At 40.3% G+C, this 19,416-nt stretch overlaps 3 protein-coding genes across 4 annotated transcripts; 2 read left to right on the top strand and 1 right to left on the bottom strand.

Moving 5' to 3' along the window:
- The first annotated feature begins 279 nt into the window (after positions 1 to 279).
- On the top strand, positions 280 to 7,996 carry LOC103471127 (heterogeneous nuclear ribonucleoprotein H1). 2 transcript variants are annotated; one of them, XM_008419947.3, is made up of 11 exons: positions 280 to 399; positions 1,235 to 1,331; positions 1,900 to 2,055; positions 2,146 to 2,289; positions 3,869 to 4,007; positions 4,720 to 4,898; positions 5,205 to 5,317; positions 5,417 to 5,552; positions 5,644 to 5,727; positions 6,460 to 6,552; positions 7,246 to 7,996. In XM_008419947.3, exons 2-11 carry the CDS (start codon positions 1,250 to 1,252, stop codon positions 7,338 to 7,340), a joined length of 1,221 nt encoding a protein of 406 aa, XP_008418169.1. In that variant the 5' UTR covers positions 280 to 399; positions 1,235 to 1,249; the 3' UTR covers positions 7,341 to 7,996. The 2 variants fall into 2 exon arrangements, with proteins under 2 accessions (XP_008418169.1, XP_008418171.1); XM_008419949.2 differs by having other exon boundaries at positions 7,242 to 7,325.
- On the bottom strand, positions 7,992 to 13,743 carry rufy1 (RUN and FYVE domain containing 1). Its single transcript, XM_008419946.3, has 17 exons — positions 13,363 to 13,743; positions 12,948 to 13,127; positions 12,735 to 12,852; positions 11,718 to 11,819; positions 11,506 to 11,629; positions 11,361 to 11,422; positions 11,120 to 11,255; positions 10,930 to 11,031; positions 10,715 to 10,831; positions 10,094 to 10,261; positions 9,916 to 10,013; positions 9,717 to 9,836; positions 9,447 to 9,576; positions 9,241 to 9,335; positions 9,090 to 9,138; positions 8,942 to 9,019; positions 7,992 to 8,852 (listed from the first exon to the last, which is right to left on the bottom strand). Exons 1-17 carry the CDS (start codon positions 13,691 to 13,693, stop codon positions 8,709 to 8,711), a joined length of 2,154 nt encoding a protein of 717 aa, XP_008418168.2. The 5' UTR covers positions 13,694 to 13,743; the 3' UTR covers positions 7,992 to 8,708.
- Positions 13,744 to 14,810: 1,067 nt separating this feature from the next.
- hbegfa (heparin-binding EGF-like growth factor a) lies at positions 14,811 to 18,588 on the top strand. The gene is made up of 6 exons (XM_008419950.3): positions 14,811 to 15,090; positions 15,720 to 15,962; positions 16,657 to 16,855; positions 16,947 to 17,099; positions 17,200 to 17,286; positions 17,393 to 18,588. Exons 1-5 carry the CDS (start codon positions 15,048 to 15,050, stop codon positions 17,270 to 17,272), a joined length of 711 nt encoding a protein of 236 aa, XP_008418172.2. The 5' UTR covers positions 14,811 to 15,047; the 3' UTR covers positions 17,273 to 17,286; positions 17,393 to 18,588.
- Positions 18,589 to 19,416: the final 828 nt, after the last annotated feature.

The following is a 19,416-nucleotide window of genomic DNA, read 5'->3' as shown; positions in this document are numbered from 1 at the left end:
CTGTAAACCATGTTTTTCGGATTTGTAGGCCAGAAGATGCTGAAGGCCAGGCCAGACTGGGCCTCGGGCAGCAACGTCATCCTGCCGGGGATTGCCAGGTGCAAAAAGAAACCCACATTTTGTGCGATTTTATTATGTTTATGAAGATTTGACAAATGTTAAAGTCTTGTGCCGTTATTTGCTTTAAGTCTCATTTATAAAAGTATATTTGGTAGAAATGTATTCAAAACTTGACAGTTGAGTTGTAGTTAAGACCCGTACTCCTTCTGTAATGTCTTGAAAGCGCTCCCTGAAAGGGGGATAGCTGGAGCATTCTGGCAACACAGCGCGAGGTCTCAGCCGCATCACGCAGCGGGTCCTACCATTCTGCTCCGGCGTGTTGCATCTTCGGCTGAACAGGTAAATGTTTAAATGTGTTTGGTGTTTTGCTTATTGGTTTCATTCCTAAACAGCATTTATTTTACTCATTATGGTAACAGAATATACTCTGTAAAGTAAAGTTAGCAGTTACACCGTAGCCTCAGTTAAAATGTTAGCCGTTGAAGCTAAGAACATGGCGCTGGTTGAAAGGGCCGCTATTGTTCTTGTATCCGGGTGCGGCGCGAGCGTGCTGTAGGCCACACACTTTTTATTTAAAAACAGATGATGGTGTAGATAATTGCATGTACACATTTGGAGTTAATAAAGTTTCAGGCAATAATTGTAAGGCCTCAAATGTATACTAAATGTCGATTGAATATTTTCAGTTAGCTACGGATTTTTTGTTGCCACAGAACTGCTAATTCGCGCTGTTGAATGATTGTTTGAGATATAATTCAAATATTTTAATGATTCTTGTGTGTAGACTTTTTTGGTTGTTTCTCGTGAGGATATTTTGCACTACATAGACGGGTCATTTATAATTTGATACATAATGACAAGTGTTTAAAAAATAGGCGCGAGAGGGCGCTGTTACAGATCAGTTATAGTTCTCCATTCTGTAAAACGTAATATTTTTTAGTCATATAGTGTTTTGAAGCAACATTTAAACATATTCGGCTATCTAAAGTAGATGGCAGTTAAATTGGCCATGGGTGTGAACACAACCAATGAAGGTTGCTTTGCAAATGTGTCTTTCTATTAACAAACACACATCTGCTGCAGAGTGGTCTATAAGAATGTTTTTAACATGATTTTTTTTTTCTAACAGACATGTAGATTAAACATGTTTACTTGTGTTTGTTTTTCCCATTAGGAATTGGGACAAGTCATGGCTGATGAGGGATATGTTGTGCGAATCAGGGGTCTACCTTGGTCTTGTTCAGTAGATGAAGTTCAGAGATTTTTCTCAGGTATGTATGCCGGAGGGAGGAACATGACATTTAACTTGTAAATATGACCTGTTCATTATCTTATCTCTAACAAAAAGACTGCTTTTCTATTGTACAGCTGCATGCTCTACATTTAAACGCTTGTCAAATTACAAACACACAACACAGTCATGTGAAATAATATTGCAAAACAAATTACAATATTATTGCAATTTATTTTGCAATAAAATGACACAAGGAAAAAGAAGGCTGATACTGTCTAGTATCCCTTCTAGACAGAAATGTGTCACATTTGAGAACAGATGATGAGTTGAGTCAAATTCAATACACATCTTGTACTTAAAACTAGAATTCAGCACAGATATAAATATCTTGAAAGTATCCTGGGAAAAACACAGTCACTGTGTTGACTTTAGTATTTTTATGACCTGCCATGCAGATAGTTATGAATGAATTTGGTACAGTTACTTAAACCAGAGATTGTCCAACCTGACCCTAGACTTATAGCTTGTGGAATTACAACATTTAGTTGCTTCTGTAAGACATTTTACAGCGTCGACATAATTTCCCCCATTAAACATCTTTCTAGGCTGCAAAATCCTGAACAATGGAAGTGGAATACACTTCACCTACACAAGAGAGGGCCGCCCTAGCGGAGAAGCATTTGTGGAACTGGAGACGGAAGAAGACCTGAAGATAGCCGTGAAGAAGGATAGAGAAACTATGGGTCACAGATACGTTGAGGGTGCGTATGTCAGAGTCCTTCTTTTGACAGATGTTGTATTTTTCTGTGACACTGCCTTAACAAATTGTTTTTTTCTTTCATGCAAAACAGTGTTTAAATCCAACAATGTTGAGATGGATTGGGTCATGAAGCACACTGGCCCAAATTGCCCAGAGACGGCAGGAGATGGGCTTGTGCGCCTCCGGGGCCTTCCCTTTGGCTGCAGCAAGGAGGAGATTGTGCAGTTTTTTTCAGGTAAAAACTTCTGTTGTTTGTTTGTTTGTAACTCCATTTCGGGTTAGGAATAAAAGATTGTTGCCCCGTCTTCCTTTCTTTGTTTCTTTCTTTTACAGCACCGATTCTTGCTGCTTCTGTGCAAGAAGTGCTCTTTAAGTTAATTAGCTTTTAGAGTCTGTTGCGAGAACATAGAATCATAAAATGAATTAGTTTATGGTAATGAGCAAAGAAATGACACAAGGAAAAAGAAGGCAGTTGAAAGTTTGAACTTAGGTTTTCTTTTATTTAAGTATTTGATTATTTATTAGGGACCTGGAGTGTGTATGTAAATACCCATTTTCATCTTCACACCATTGTCCATATAGAACAATCACACATCAATTATTTTTCTTAAGTCGGGTCTGGTTCTATTATATTCCACTAGAGATGCACCAATTGAGGATTTGTGACTGGTTCCATGATACCTTTTTTTTTTTTTTTTTTTAGATTTTTTTTCTTCTTTTGAAGCGCAAAAAAATACAAGAGCCAAAATATTTCTTCTGTGACCATCGTTGACGCATCTCACTGAGTGAGAAAGAGTTCAATGTAATAGAGTTTTACTAATTTAAAAGAAATTTAGAGTTTATATTTTAAATTGCATTTAACATCCTTAGTTATGTGCTGTGTCATTCTAATGCAGGCCTTTACCAATAACTCTGAGATTTCTAAAAGGCTGTCAGAATTTTTTAATTGTGCACGTTACATAAGAGATAAAGGTTGAAAGCTCAAAGCTTTTTGCAATAAATGAAGACGTTATCAGCTCTAATCTTTTTCAATAGCCTTACCTCCTTTGCCTTTTTGAAAAAACATCCAGAGTGCAGTTAAAAACGGGCGGTTCCTTTTTTGTACCCGGCAAAGTCCAGTACAGTGACTAATACCCAGCACTCTTTCTGTTGTTGTATCCTGAATGAACAGTTGACATATCTCTGTAGAAAGTAGTTCCTTTTTTAAATGGCTTCTCTGCTTCCTCTGCCTTCATATTTAAACACCCCACATACACTGAAAATAGCTTATTTAGGGGGTTTTTCTCTTAGAAGCTACAGTGTTGAAGAGCTTTTGTTAGTTAGTTAGTTTCCAACCAGCAGGTTTTACTGAAAATTGCCCGACGAATTCTCAGTGCATCTCTACTTTTCACTGATAAAACCTCTTTCATATTTAAGTTTCATTTTGTTCACATTTCTCCCTGCTTTCTTCTCCTAAATCCGTTTTCTTAACTTGCAGTATAAGACTGTTGTATAGTATCTCGCAGGTAAACCGTAATTTTACTCATGTCACCCACCAAACTCCTGTTCTCTTTTCACCCACACTCCAATACTACCCCGGTTTTCCCCACACAAATCCCCCCCTTCCTCCTCTCTTTTTCATATGCTTACTCTATCCTGTCATTTCTACTTTACCCCCAGAGTATAATAAATGTGACTCCTTTAAATGGCCAGTTGAAACTGAACTGGTGTATGTGTGATGTAAAATTTTCTATCTCTCTTTAGAGAAAATTCTCTGTTATTGGGCATGTGATTTAATATGTCCCCTGCTGGGGTTATCTGTCCTTGGGTTGAAGGGTTGGAAATCGTGCCAAATGGGATAACATTGCCGGTGGACATCCAGGGGAGGAGTACGGGGGAGGCCTTCGTGCAGTTTGCTTCACAGGATATAGCTGAAAAGGCTCTAAAGAAACACAAGGAAAGAATAGGGCACAGGTGGGGATGGTTGGTTGGCTGGCTGGATAAGTTGCTTTTCTTATGGTGTGCACATTCAACATCTGAACCAAATGCTAAACTGACACTACATCTAGAATATGAATAATAATTAGAACACACCCACACAAAAAAACTGCTGTACTGGATCAAACTCTGCATACATTCAATATTTTCAGTGGGAGAATAAGTGCCAGGGCTTCTTAAAAAATGTAGTTGAGAGCTTGATTGGAAAATGTAACAAATTTTAAGATAAAGACTGAGTCCAGGTTTTAAATGGTCAGGAGTCTCCCTGGTGATAAAATCAGAGGGAGAATACACACTTGGCTCTAGAGCCCACTGCTATAGGCAATGCTTAGAGGTCAGCTCAGTAGGGCTGCAGTTCTCTCTGACTCTCCTAAACCAGGATGCTGGCTGTCATGGTAAAGACCAAGAGTTTACTGAAGTATGCAACAGATTTCTAAATTACCTCAGATAACCATAAGAAAAGTTTAAAGTTACCAAGGCCCTTGTTAATTTGGAAAATATTTCTTTCTTAAACTCAATTACCATTTTATTGTTTTTTTTTTGTTTTTTTTATTAACAAATATTAGGTACTCATAGGCTTTACTACCAATGGAATACATCATAACAGCATCTGCATAGCCCAGTATTAAGCAAATGCAGTTTCATCCACTCCCTCTGTGCCTGAAGGGTTTTCTCTCTATACTCTTAGGTACATTGAGATATTCAAGAGCAGCCGCGCTGAGGTGCGGACCCACTACGAACCCCAGAGGAAGCCGATGGGGATGCAGAGACCTGGTCCCTACGACCGGCCCTCGGGCGGACGCGGTTACAACATGATGGGCCGAGGAGGCTCCTATGACAGAATGCGTCGAGGTGGCTACGGAGGAGGTGGGTGCAGTTAGACACAAAATTACACCTGCTACCAAATCAGAATAAAAAATTTTTTAATTATCTGGCATTTACTATTGTAAACTAACATTAAGTGTAGAAAGCCAACCTGGCTATCCTGTGTTTTTTTTATTTTTTTATTGAAAAAGATGAAACCAAACTGAGACGTCTTAAGAGTGTGGACTTTCTTTTTACCGTTTGTGTGTAACTTGTATATCTCTGTGTGCTAGTGTTGCACGGTGTAACTAATGAGATTAAGCTGTAAAGTCCATGTAAGACCATATGCTAATCTGACTCTGTTTTCAGGTGTGTCTGATGGGCGGTATGGCGATGGCAGCTCTTCCTTTCAAAGCACAACAGGTCACTGCGTCCACATGAGGGGGCTGCCTTACAGAGCCACAGAGACGGACATCTACAATGTAAGAGACACCTCACCGTCTCACCTACATGCCATACTTTCTGTGGAATTTATCACAAATCTCCTCGGCATACGCCTGGGTTTTCTTACCTTTTTTTAGTTCTTCTCTCCGTTGAATCCTGTGCGAGTCCACATTGAGATTGGCCCAGATGGGAGAGTAACCGGGGAGGCAGATGTAGAGTTTGCAACGCATGAAGATGCTGTTGCAGCAATGTCCAAAGATAAAGCCAACATGCGTAAGTTTGTTATGGTTCACTTTAAAATAACTGCGTTTAACAACCCTCTCTTTTACGTCTGCACAAACATAATGACTTGTTTCCGCTACAGAGCATCGCTATGTAGAGCTGTTCTTGAACTCCACAGCAGGGGGCAGTAATGGAGCCTACGGTAGTCAGATGATGGGTGGCATGAGTAAGTGTCAGGGTTAAGAAAACCCAAGATTCAGTAAAACCTTATTACTTAAAAATTGTATGACTTGAATTTATTTCTTTAAGTAAATAAATCTATTCAAAAGGTTGCCAGCTATTATAACATTTATCATTTTTAAATTTTGTTATATAGCAAAAAATCTCATAAAGAGATGCTTGTTGAGAAATTAACTTTTACCAAAGAGACTGAAATGCAGTTTTATTTTTTAAATTATTTTATTTGTAGTTTTAATTGGGCTATTAGATATTGAAATGACTGACTGGTTATGGATCAGACTGTGATTAAAATGGTTTAGCATAAAGAATGGACTGAAGTGAGTAGAAGCACACCCTCACCTATAGACACCATTCTCCTGACAGTTACTTAAAACCATCACAGGTCCAACATATTCATCCTTTGTTTTGTTTTTTTCACAAAACATAATCGGGAAAGTCCCAGTAGAGTTAATTGGAATACACATTTTATGTTTAAACTGCTTAATTTTTGCTCTTCCCCTTAAGATCAACACATTTTGCAATATATAAATACCATTTTTTTCTTGTTTCCAAATTTTAAGTGACTAAGGAAAATGGGCATGATGTATGACTGAGATGTTGAGTTAAAAATATTGAGTTAATCTAAACAGTAGAGCAGTTTCTTAAATAAGGGTTTTATGTAAAAAAAAATAAAAATATTGAGTGTCCTCTCAGGCCCGTCATGGTTTGTCCTCCACAGGTAACCAGTCGTCTTACAGTGGTGGCCAGCTCAGCTCAGGGTACTCTGGTGGGTACAGCAGCCAAGGAAACATGGGCGGCTACAGTGAATATAGTGAGTGTCAGCTCTTTTAACTTTTTTTTCTAACTTTGCTTTGACTTTAATTTCTGGGAGCTTTAGTAAATCACAATTAAAAATGTTTATGAAAAAGCAAAATAAATTATTTTTAAAGCTCTGCAGCTGCTCAGTGATAAACTTCATACTCACTGTGTTTCTCATTTTTGCTTTTCTTGTTTTGAAAGGTTATTTACTTTTTATACAGTTTGTTTTATGTTTAGTGAGAACTGCTTGTCGTAATGATTTTAACAGCCTGCATTTAGACCACGGCATCATGGTAATTTTTTTGCCATGTACTGTACAAACTTTAAATAAACTGAAGTTTACCGTTATAAGAACAATTAAATATTTGACAAATAAAAGGAAATCACTGTTATGCTGAAAAAGGTTAAAGCAACTCTGTTTTCTTTTGAGAGTTGCTTTTTTTTTAACACTCATTTAGTAAAACCTTTTCATAGCTGAGACACTACCTCTGGTAGGTTAAAAAACAATCTTCCTAGAATGAACAGCGTGTGCTGCTACTTGGGCTAGAAATAAAACCCCACAGTTCATGTTATATTGGTTTTCTATCCATGACCAGTCCTGTTCCTTTAATAATCACCATTTTAACAGATGTATAACATGATTTGTTGTGCATGACTACATGAATGAACTCTTGGGTCCTATCGTGTTTATTCTCTCTCTTGTTAGGTAACCAGGGCGGGATGGGAAGCAGTTACTACGGCGGTGGTGGTGGTGGAAGCAGAGGCTCAATGAATGGACTCGGTGGAGGATGGGGAATGTAGTTTTTCTGTTTTTTTTTTTGTTTTGTTTTTTGTTTTCTCACTCTCAACCCTTAATTTCATGTTTTTAAACTCAGCATTTTGCTGGAAGGACTGGAAATGTCTCACTTTGTTAAACATAGGATGATGAGGTGAGGTTGTCTTTTGAAAAGTACCGAGGGGTGGGATTTGTATTTTTTTTAAGTGCGTGATTTACAAAGAGAAGTGTGATCATTTGTCGTCACAAGAAGTGTAACTGAAGTGTTGTCTTCCCCATTCCTCCCAGACCTGACTCATTACAAAAACCACGTTAATGTCCAGTCATCCAGAAGTGTGACATTTTGTTCTCCAAACATCTGCCTGATTCTGAAGGCCAACTCTTCCCATACTGGTGGACTTTACATGACTCAAGGAATGCATGAACAAAAAACCTGTCTGGTATTTTTTGGATGTTTGACCTCATTTTTCTTAAGTGTTTCAGTTAATGTAAATCTGACTTCATGGTGTGCAGGTGTTTTGTTTCCTAATGTTATGACTGTTCATTGGACTTTTTTTTGTGATGAGGGCTATGTGAATGGCAAATCTAAAATCTGCTACCATGGAGGTTTTTACAGCTTTGAATGCTATTTGTATTTTCTGTGCACAAAGTGAATAAACTAGTCTGGAATACCTTAATTAAAGTAAGGCTGGAAAAACTGGTTTTATTGGTTATCAAATAGATTTATAAAAGTCAAACATTTGCAGATTATATAAATGGTTTTTGCAGAAGTTGACAATCTACAAAGCTTCAATTTCATACATTAAGTTTGATTAAGATTCTACAGTTTACAGACACTCGTTCAGTACTGAGGCAGCTGAAGTTAAGTGAACTACCAAACAAATCCTAGCAAAACTCAGTTTTACATAGTACACATCCAGCTTTGTTATAAAAGACTAGTTACTAGAGATGCAACAATCAGGCTTTGTAGCCAATACATTTAGCAAATATCTACAAATTGATTTTTCATAGGTTTTACTTAGTTTAATTATCCCCATTTATGCACCAAAGCATATGCATTTGATCTGCCGATCAGTGCAACTTTAGGAAAAACTGATTTAGACTGATTGGTGCGTCCCTAATCTTGTTGTGCAGTACTGTTTTTCCTTCAGCTAATGAAACATTTAAAACCTTATTAGTCAACAATCATTGCAATCTTGAGTTCATCCTATTTTTTTTTTTTATGTAACCCATTGTTTAATACAGACAAGTAAATCCACCTGAATTTCAAGTTGACCAACAATGAAATGCCAAACCTGGTTGTAATTTGTATTGTACGCTCCCAACTTCAGTGGTTGGGTTTCTCCAGTGTTGGGAAGTCTTTGTAGAAACTTGTAAAGTTCTAAATGTTTCTGTCAGGAAGCTGTGGAGGAACTTCTCTGCAGCAAGAGCGAGTGACACACGTCGCACACTCTTACGGGCCGAGGGTAGGACGGTAAGGCTAGCTCATTACTTGAACAAGTGTTGCAGTAGATGTCGCCGCAGTTTCTGCAGTGGTGCTGCAAGCAGAGACCTTGGATTGAAATCTCTGTCATGCTGCATATCAGGAAAAAAACGGGTAAAAAAAAAAACGTGTGGAAAAGCCAACCTTTCTACGCGAGATGGAGAACTCTTTCTGGCATTGCTTGCACTGTGTGGCTTCATCGTCTTTCATCCATGCGTGGCCCTGTGGAGGTGGGTTTAAAAGTTAGCATCTTCCCTCTTCCAGCACCGTTATTTGCTCATCGATACGTTACCTTCAGGGCTTTGTTAACCTCCTTAAAGTCCTCCATCTTGAGTTTAGACCTTTGACAGGGATGAGGGCAGAATCAGAAATGTTTTGTGAAGAAATGATTTGGATTATCGAAAGGGGGGGGAATTCACTATATTTTTACGTAGGTAACTAACTGGCTTAGATGCAGGCCCATTTCCTGTAGTGTCTGCTCCTGCTGTTCACACCTCTGCTGCAGCTGCTTTTTCTCCATCTTCAAATCCTGCAGCTCCTGCACCAGGTACACAAATGAATTGTTAAAACTATATTCCTGGAATAAATTAACCTCAAGGAAATGTACTAATTTCTAGAGATGAACCCTGTGTTTGTACTGCGAACCGACCGTGTGGAGGCCCTGCAGCTGCTGCAGCTGGGTGCGGAGTTCGGTACTGTTGTCCTGTTCCCGTTGCAGAGCTTTCTGCAAACTTTGTCTCTGTTCTCTCTCTGCACGCAGCTCATTCTCTAACCCCGTTCTGTGTAAGAAAAGAGTCGCAGATTAATTATGTACTTCAAATCAGCATTTAAATTCATTCCATTTACCTCCTACAAGGTTTCAGTCTGCAAAACCTTAAAAGCGCTCTGCACACGTTATGCCCTCTACGTGTGTGCTAACCTTAACGTGTCCAGGTCTGTCAGCTGTTTCTGGAAAGCGACGACTTTTGCTTCCAGCTCCACCCTCATGTCTTTGTCTGACTGGTCGGTTTGTCGACTCTGCTGCTCCGATTTCTGCAGCCTGAAATGTCAAGCAGGGAAAATTAACCAACCCAGAGCGTTTTATCAAACAACACAAGCAAAACCCACCAGGGACATACCGCTCCTCTAGTTCCACCATGGCCTTCTCCATCTCGTTTATCCTCTGCTCCAGCTGCGCCGCCTCCGCCTGCTTTTTCTCCGCTTGTCGCCCCGAGTCCTAGGAGACCAACCGGCTTGTTCAAAAGCGTGCACTGTGTGGTGGGTGGGGTGAAACACAGCACTCGCGACCATTCCCACCTCTGCTTTGTGGAACATCTGCAGGTTAAGAGTCTTGACCTGGTCGAGCTGGAGCCGTAAGGCTGCCAGAGTGTCCTGCTTCTCGTGGATGTCCTTCTCCAGCAGCTTCATGGCCACCTCCATCTCCTTCTTTAGGCCCACCTGGAGCTCCAGCTCACGCTCCAACTCCTGGCATTCGCGTATTTAAACCCAAGACAGCAGGAGTCAAATATAGTTTTAAGACTAAAAATGTTAAGAATGAACGTATGTAGCAAAAAGACCCATGATAACTCCGCAGAGAGCCAAGCAGACGAGACAAATATTAATTGTGCATTCTCCCAATCTGGCCTTTTTGTTTTCCAAGAGCCATGTAGCGGACTCATCAAACATGTGGAAGAAAGTGTTCTGTTCAAATGAGACGAAATCTGACATGTTCTTTTATTTCTATGAGTGCCAGAAAACTTAACACTGCACATTAACCTGGTAAGGGATGCCCAATAAGGACAGTAGTGGGGGAAAAAAAAAAGAAAAAAAAAACTATTGAAGTCCAGATTACAGTCACAGTTGCAATGGAATGGCTATCAAAGCACATTCATGTGTTCGAATGGCTCAGTCATTCATTGCAATAATGCAGTAACAAACCTGGCGAATTCGCTTTTCTTCTTTGTATTGCTTCCACACCACATTGTACATCTCATCCAAACCTTGTCGAGTCTGTTTGTATGTCTCCAGCTCCACCTGACTGTCCTGGAGCGCTGCCTGAGAACAACAACAACAACAAAAACAGGGTTATTTTCCGTAGATCTGCTTAATTTTTAAGAAGCTTTCAGTCTCTTCCTGCAAAAACAGCTTCAAACCTCTTCCTTCTTCTGGCTCGTCATCAGGATGGAATCGTTCTCCTGCCTGAGCTGTTCCTGTTCCCCTTGCAGAGAATTGATTCTGTCTGTTGCTGCCGTCAGCTAAGAAGAGCAAAAGTATTTATTGCACTTGGAGTTGGTCAAATAAATACACGGAAGATCTTTACAGTGACGTTAAAATGCCAGTAACCTCCTCCACGAGCTTGCTGTTGGTCTTTTCCAGAGAGTCCATCTTCGCCTGCAGGTCGGTGACGGTGCCGCTCAAGTGCCGATTCAGTTCTTCGATGTAGTGCTTCTGGTCTAGAATGGCTGTCATCTTTCCGTCACTGAGAGGAAAAGAAACGTCGGAACGGAATCAGCTTTTGAGCACGCCGTGGCGCTTTTGTTAGCTTTACAGTTGAAGGCGCATTGACCAAGCAAAACCCACTCACTCCTTTGGCGCCTCGCTGCTGGTGGCATCTTTCAGGTAGAGGGAGAAGTCAATGACCGCCACCTTAAAGTGAAGGACAGATAACGTCAACTTGTTCAGATACAAACTGGAGTCTGAACAGCTTCAGCTTTTTACCGGGTACTTACCTGAGAGTCGAGGTCCTCCCCTTTAATGCACAGGTTAGCGTCAATGACGTTCAGGCCAACGAGCAGCCCTCCCATCACCGCGCCTTCCTCCTCCAGCATTAAAGCGCCGGCGTCGTAAAACTCACTAGGGCGATTGAAATTTGCACAAAATGACACTTTTGTACTCGCTTTTCGTCCTGCAGCGTAAATTCTTCCTGCTCGCCTTTACAAACCTCAGGAGGTCCTTGCGGTCCAACAGGGTCTTCAGGTAGTCGGCTACTTTCTTCTGCATGAGCGCCAAATGCAGCCAGGCCCGAGCCCGCCCTAAACCCGTTCTGGGGAAGAGCAGCAGAACATGAACACGACTATACAGGTGAAAAGGGTTCTTGACTTTTTTGTAGCTAGAGATAAATCAAAACGATATTAATATCTGTACCAATTCCGATGTTGAAAAAAAAATGTTTTTTTAAATTCTAGATCTGGTAATGGTGACATTATGGTTGATGTATAAGGGCAGATCTATTCAGTCTAACTCTACACTTTGAGCTCTGAGCAACATCAAGCTCTATTATTTATTTCACATTATATTCAGAATTGAGCTGTCTGAACCATTTGAAAGAAGATTTGCTGCATTTTATTTGTACATGCTTGACCAACATAGTCAACCTGTTGTTTTTGTCAGTTTCAGTAACTTTATCATTTATTTTACATTTTACTCCTAATTACACTGACTGAAAAATTAAGTTTTTTTTTTGTAAGTTTCACCTAGCTTGTGAGCTATTGGTGTACTGAAGTGTGCTGTAGTGGTGCAGCATCATCAAATGTGTAATTCAATACATTTATATCTGTGTTTAAAAAAAAATCAACGTTTTAGGTAAATTCAGTGATGTTCTGTATCGGAATCATCCGATATTAAGCCTCGGATATCTGTATCGGTATCGGAAGTGAAAAAAGTATATCGGTTCATCAATAGCTTCTACATATTGATGAAAATTCACAACTACTCCAGAGTCAGATTCCAGATTAATCAATTTACAGCAGTGATTAATGGACGAATGAGTAGAGGAAAGGCTAGAGACTGCTGGTTTGATTGAAAGAAAAACTGAAACAGATGGATAGATGGTTAGAAAGACAAAACAGATATATATACAATTTGACAGTGGTATATCTTTTCTAAATTCATGTTCCTTTTCCAGGATATTCCATACTTTTCCAGGCTGTGAAGGGAGCAGGAACCCTGCACAACATACCTGATGCCAGGCAGGTCTCTGGCACTTGTAGCGATGTTGGCAGACTCTGGACACAACTTCTCAACAAGCTCCAGAGGCCCCCATATGGACTTGTTCTGACCAATAAAGGACTTCTTGGCTGAAAGAACACGGAGTGTAAAAGTCACTTACGCCAACCTGAACTCTGTCCTCACAGAAAAATAACGCTTGTTGCCGTTGACCAGACAAGCTCACCTTTAAGGCCGTGTTTGAGGCAGTGTTCAAGGACCAGGAAAAACTGCTGAAGAGGGGGGTACTCGGAGTCGAGAGTCCTGCCCAGGCTCAGAGAGGACTGGATCAAAACTTTGATGCTTAACTTCATCATGCTGAGGAGGTTGGATCTCTCTATGGCCATCGGGTCTCTGGTGGGTCCAACTGTGAAATAAATAAAATAAAAATCTTTGCATCAGTAAGACAGGCGTGACTTCACCATAACAAGCACAGACTTCTTGACAGAACTGCATATCATCAAATCTCGAGCTACATTTCATGCCCACATAGTCATGTGTTGTGACAGCTGATACTGACAGAAACTAAAGAGGAAGTAGCAACTTGGGAAAAAAGTAGTCCCTAGTTTGATTGAATAAAGTTTGAAATAGTTGCAACCTACCGGGAAGCTTTTCTGAAGTGCTGTTCAGATCATTTTCTGCCTCCTTCTCGCTTGCAGAAGCCACAGCGGAATCCTGGGAGGCTTTTCTTGGGGCGGCAGCGTAGCTCATCCCGCTGCTGATGGTCTCCGTGGCCTTCCGAGCCAGAGAGAGGATCGGAGCCGACCAGCCGCTCTCTGCCGCGACCGGGTGAGTGTCCTCAGGTGGGTCCCAACACTGACCACCGGTGGGTTCATCTTTGGTCGCCGGACCCGAAACTCCCTGTTCGCCTGGCTCTGGTTTTTCTACGTGATCCTCAACAGCTGTGTTTACCTCCAATGTTTGGTCGGCCATGTTTGTTCCCCCCTCCTCCCCCTTTTCCACGCGAACTCACGTGACCAGTTCAGCTCAATCACGCGCCCTATAAGGAACGAACTCTTCTTCTATTTATTCATTGGCGATGAACGAATAATTCTTAATGATCCATTACCGCCGCCTCCTGGACAAAGAAAACCCCCAATTTATACAGATAGATACATTTCTATCCTACCCCAGAGCTGGTGGCAATGTGTTGCAATATTTTAAAGTTTCAAACCACATAAATTGTTGCGGGGGTGAAAGCAAGTAGTTTTAAGGATGTGGCCCAGGCATGGAACTATGTTTTCTACACAGAGCTTGCCATAATAATAATGTCTATTAGAGTAATTAAAATACCCTGCTTGGTTCATTGAATGAATGAATGAACTGAACACTACCTGGGCCTGGCTCCTTGGTCAACTTGAGACATGTTGTATCTGGAGTCCCATTGACACCTAACTCCATGAATACATTGTTCATGGAAATTAAAGAGACGGTCAAATAATACCTGAATTTTATATATATATATATATATATATATATATATATATATATATATATATATATATATATATATATATGGGCAAAATATGTAGGCCATGCATAGAGGCAGTTTGATCTCCTCTAATATCTGTATTAGCGACTCGGAATGTGTTGTTTTAAGCACTGTAATCTACTCGTGGAAATATACACTGAGGAAACAGGTAATTCAATGGCACTTCACTTCTGTTTCAGAACAAGTTTGGTGCAGTTCAAAGATTTACCAAAAAGCGGCGCCACCAAGCTGTGTCTTTCCCCCCCCAATTTCTTTACTTATATGTTTTTACAAGATACTTGTATTATCAACATTACAGTTATGAAGGATAGGCTAGTTTTACCAACATGGTAAACCCTTACCCCTTACCCCACCCCTATTGCTAAACACTTTTTTTTTTTGGATATATCTATCATATATGGCAAAGTATTACTAACGTCCGGGACTACCAGGACACCCGTGTCAACGCCCTGGAGTCTACGCTAAATCGCTAGGGGTGTGTGTTGACTGCATCAGCAGGAGGAGGAGGAGGAGGAGGAGGAGGAGGAGGAGGAGCACTACAGCAGCCCTTATTACCACCGTGCCTCAGTCCTGCCCTGGACAGCCGAGCAGCTCCGACCTCCAAATCACATCTAGAGCTCCCGAACAGGCGGAATTAACCTCAAAAGACTAAAAAAAATAAATAAAAAAAAGTAAAAAATAAAAATAAAACAAAGACATCCAGAGGGGGAAAAGTTGGAGAACAAAGGATATTTACTGGAATACAACAAATCTGAACGCGCCGCTAATTTTCATTTTGTTGGAATATTTGACACCATGAGGATTTTCCCCGTTGTGCTCCTGCTTGTTCACAGCTTGGGTAAGTGTTCAATGCGCTTCGTACAAATACAACAGTATTTGTTTATCTGTACCCCCCCCCCCCAAAAAAAGCTCTAAGTGCTGGTTGACCTTTATTTATTTATTTATTTATTTATTCATTTTAAATCTAATCATCTAAGTATATAATTTTTAAAAAATGTAATCTTAAATCGTTGCTCTCTGTCATGCTATGCTGTTCTGGAGTTAATGGGGTCATCTGTCTATTTTAGATGAAGCTTTATGTAACTGGATACATTTATTTTTAACTCATATTCTTGCCATGACATTAGCTAAGAGTCTGTCCATGAAATTTGGGGGTGTGCATGTTTGGGTCTTGTCTCTGGCTACATTTTGCTCCCAAACCACATAAGTACTTAACATTGATCTTTAGCTGCTGTAGTGCTTTGGAACTAAGTTCAAATAAGCTATTTACTTGTGACCAAACATGGATTAGTAGTGTAACTAAAATCTCCTCCCAATCCCACCTGGAGCTTGCTTGTGTGCAACATGTCTCAACTTGCCCAGCAATCTGTGCCCAGGTGGAGTTCAGTTCATTACCCTCAGAGTAGTAGCTTCTGCTTCTGGAACTCAAATTCTCTCTCTTTTTTTCTTTGACCCTCTCTCCTCCAGTTGTGTCCAGACTGGCCAGTGGGGCTGCAGTCGACCGGCATGAGGGCGACAGGCAGCGGCACACGTCCGTCTTCAACCTTTTAGACACAACCAGGGACCGGAGGGCTGAGGAGGAGCGCACAGGTGACACAACAGTGCAGCATGGCCAGGATGGCAAGGAACAGGAGGATGACGATGGATATTACTACGATGACGAGTTTGACGACGAAATGTCTGGAGACTATGACATGGATCTGCCCCGAGGTAAGGCAGGATCTTGAGTTACTTTCTAAAATCCTTCAGTAATTTTTGTCTGCATGCCTTTTAATGACCCAACTTACCGACCTCTGAGTAGCTCTTTGAATGAAACTTGACCATGAACGTAGCTGAACAGACTGTCTTGTCAATGTTTTAGTCTGTACTTCTAAAAACAAGTGTCTTTATTAAGGTGTATACCTTTATTTGCTCTCTAACACTGGAAATCCTCTTGTATTGTCTGACTAGATTACCGAGCCATTACATAGTTACGACCAGCAATGTGGGAATAAAGGCTCAATAGGCGTCAACAGAAATGACAACACTGTTGAGTCCAGACGTAGCTGAATGGGTTTTTTTTTGGCTTTATTGGTTCAGTTGCCATGTTGAGCAAAGCTCAGGCGCTTTTTGTATTTTGAACGAGCCTCATCAGTAATAACCATACAAAAAACTGGAGTCTTTAGTAATCATGTAAAGGCTGCACTTATGCGATAGGGTTTTTATTTTTGCATTGTTGGTGAAGTCACCATGACAATAAAACTGAAAGTCCTTTCATTAGCCGAAGTGAGATTATTTGAAGTGACAGTGAGAAAGTGAGGAACAAACTCAAGTCTCACTCTAGAAGCAACATGTCAACCTTTAAAGGACTGAACTTTACTCATCATTTTTATTTATTTATTTTTTGTCATCTTTATTGGTTTAGTCGCCATGTCAAGCAAACCCAAAGACCCGTCATCCCTCCCGGAGCCCCAAAACACTGAAGAAACCCAAAGGAGGGGAAATGGAAGAAAGAAGGGGAAAGGCAAGGGAAGGAAGAGGAATCCCTGCCTGAAAAAATACAAGGACTTGTGCATTCATGGCACCTGCCAGTACCTGAGGGAAATCCGTGCCCCATCTTGTGTGTAAGTACCAAAGCTCTGCAAGCACCTGGATATCACCTACGGAAATAACGATCAGCAACATTAACTAATCGAGTACCTGCTATGCTTGCAGCTGCCATCCAAATTACTCTGGCGAAAGGTGCCAGTTGTTTACGCTGCCTGTCCACACCTCGGAGGGCTACAGCAGGACCACAGCTTTAGCAGTGATAGCTGTGGTGCTTTCATCCGTCTGCCTCACCATCATCGGCCTCTTATTAATGCTAAGGTGAGTAGAACATGCATTAAATGCCATAAAGAACAATAAAAAAAAGAGTGAAATAATCTGACTAATCCACCGTTTCTTTTTTTTTAAAAATTATCTTCAGGTTTCACAAGCGTGGAGCATATGACGTAGAGAGCGAGGAGAAGGTGAAGTTGGGACTGGCGTCCAACAACTGAAGCCACAAACAGAGGTGAGCGCTTCAGAACTGATTTCTTATCCCAGACGTTACCTAGAAGCGTCTTTGTACCTTCATTAGATTAACCTTTTATTTATTTATTTATTTTTTGTCCTATCAGGCATAAATGCAGAAATTCTACCTCAAACTGGAAAAACAGAAGTGTACTGCAATGGGAGGCCCAGGAGGAAACATGAACGTATGTGGAGACGGGAGCTGAGAGCGCTCAGATGGATGTTCGATGTCTGGTCAGCTGTGGGCGACCGGATCGGTATCCCCCACGGGGCGTTCACTAGAGTAGGGGACATCTTCCGGGAAGCGAAATACAGAACGGCTTAGAAGATGGACTGAAGATGGGATCGGCAGGAAGAAAACAAGAAGAAGGGACGACGTTTAGACTGTGCTCTGCTTCGTGACTGCGTGAAAAGAAAACGTTTCAAGTGGAACTGAAAACTTTAAACAGCAAGGATAGCTCAATTTGGACTCTTTTTCTCTCACGAGAAAATGTTTTGTATTTTTCCTGCACACCTTTTTTTTTTTCTTTTCCTGTACAGTAAACGTTATATTTATAAGTTTAATTTATTTATTTAAATGTATTTATAGGGATATTATTCCCTCAAGTAGTTTTTAAAATTGTAATGTTACAATTCTTTTTATATTTGCTATTGAACAATATTTATTTATAAAACAAACAGGCAGAAAACAAAATCACAAAAAAGCTCTTTGCCTTTATTTACAATTTTCTTTGTGTATCCAACGTTAATTCTGGCAAACCCAAAGTGATCCAAAGCACTGTAATTATTAAATTCCAAATAAACTGTTTATTTGGGTCATTTCTGTTTATTATTATTTTTTTTATCTTTGTTTTATTTTCTTCGTTAAAATATAAACAACTCTTTAGAAGCTACCAATATCACACCAGGTGGACTCAGTTGGAATATAAAACCAGTGGGCCCCATCGTGTTTTGGGGGCTTTTTGCCCAATGCCACATCAGAGTTGAAGATCAGGGAGGTCTCCTTCCCTTAGCTCGACTTTATCCTGCAGGCTCAGGGATTTGAAGGCCAGAAAGTAACGGAGTTTCTGTATTTGGCTTCTGTTTTCTAAAAGAAAAAGACAAAAAGGTCAGCAAAGAGTTTTTTTTTCCTTACAAGTTTCTCCACCAACTGTACAGATACCACACCCTCTCTTACCTTATGAGAACCGAATCAATACTGAAGTGAAAACTGGCTGTGTGGAGAGAAGTTGAGTTTTTTTTTTGTCTTATCAGAGGAGAAAGTGTCACACTGCCAAAGTAAAAAAAAAAAAAAAAAAAAAAAGTGAATTAAGGTGTTCAACCCTTTCAAATCCTGATTTGTCATTTTTGAAGTGATGATTTGTGATTGATTTGTTCATTGCAAAATAAAAAAAGAAAAGAATATCTTGACATTTTGAGTGTTTCCTCATTATTGCATCTCATTATGTTGGTGTGTGATTCTCAGTCATTCAATATATGACAATGATGGGTGCTTAAATACAAGATAACTGGATTTCTCTTGTTGTTTAACCTCTTATCCAAAAGGATTGTTTTTTAGCTACTGCATGGTTGGAAGGATCAGTAAAGTTATGGCCTCAGAAATCTCCCAAATGGATCCATTAAGGTCACATGAGTCACTGGCCCTGCCCTCTATTCAGTTAATGTTGGACTGTTGCCACTTGACAATCCAAACATTTTTACCTAACCATGCCAACATGTGAGCTTTTTTGGCCACATGTCAAGAAGAAAAAAAAAAAGTCCAATTGCCTTCCGTTTAACCACTTGAGATTACTCTTCATTTCATAAATGAACAGATTCAGATGTTCCATGCTTTCAGCACATCTCTTAAGTGAAGTCAACTTTATTTTTGCCCTTTTATCAACTTCCTGACTTGGCCCACACAGTAATGCCTGTATGGAGATACCGTCGTTTTGCTCTTTTGTCCTGCTCTGGACCTGTAATTATAGTAAACACAATATTTTTATTTCCTTTCACCGTGACGTATTTGCAACCTTTATTCGCCACAGCACCTGCATCCTGGCATGCAGGGCTATTATATCCTGCTGCCTATAAACGGCAAATATTAGCTTGAGCTGTACATGGAGTTATAAGGCTGACAGTGTTTATTATG

The sequence above is a fragment of the Poecilia reticulata genome, chromosome 10, assembly GCF_904066995.2.
Source record: "Poecilia reticulata chromosome 10, P_reticulata-male-v2, whole genome shotgun sequence".
Taxonomy (NCBI): Eukaryota; Metazoa; Chordata; class Actinopteri; order Cyprinodontiformes; family Poeciliidae; genus Poecilia; species Poecilia reticulata.
This window is presented reverse-complemented; position numbering and strand designations above follow the sequence as displayed.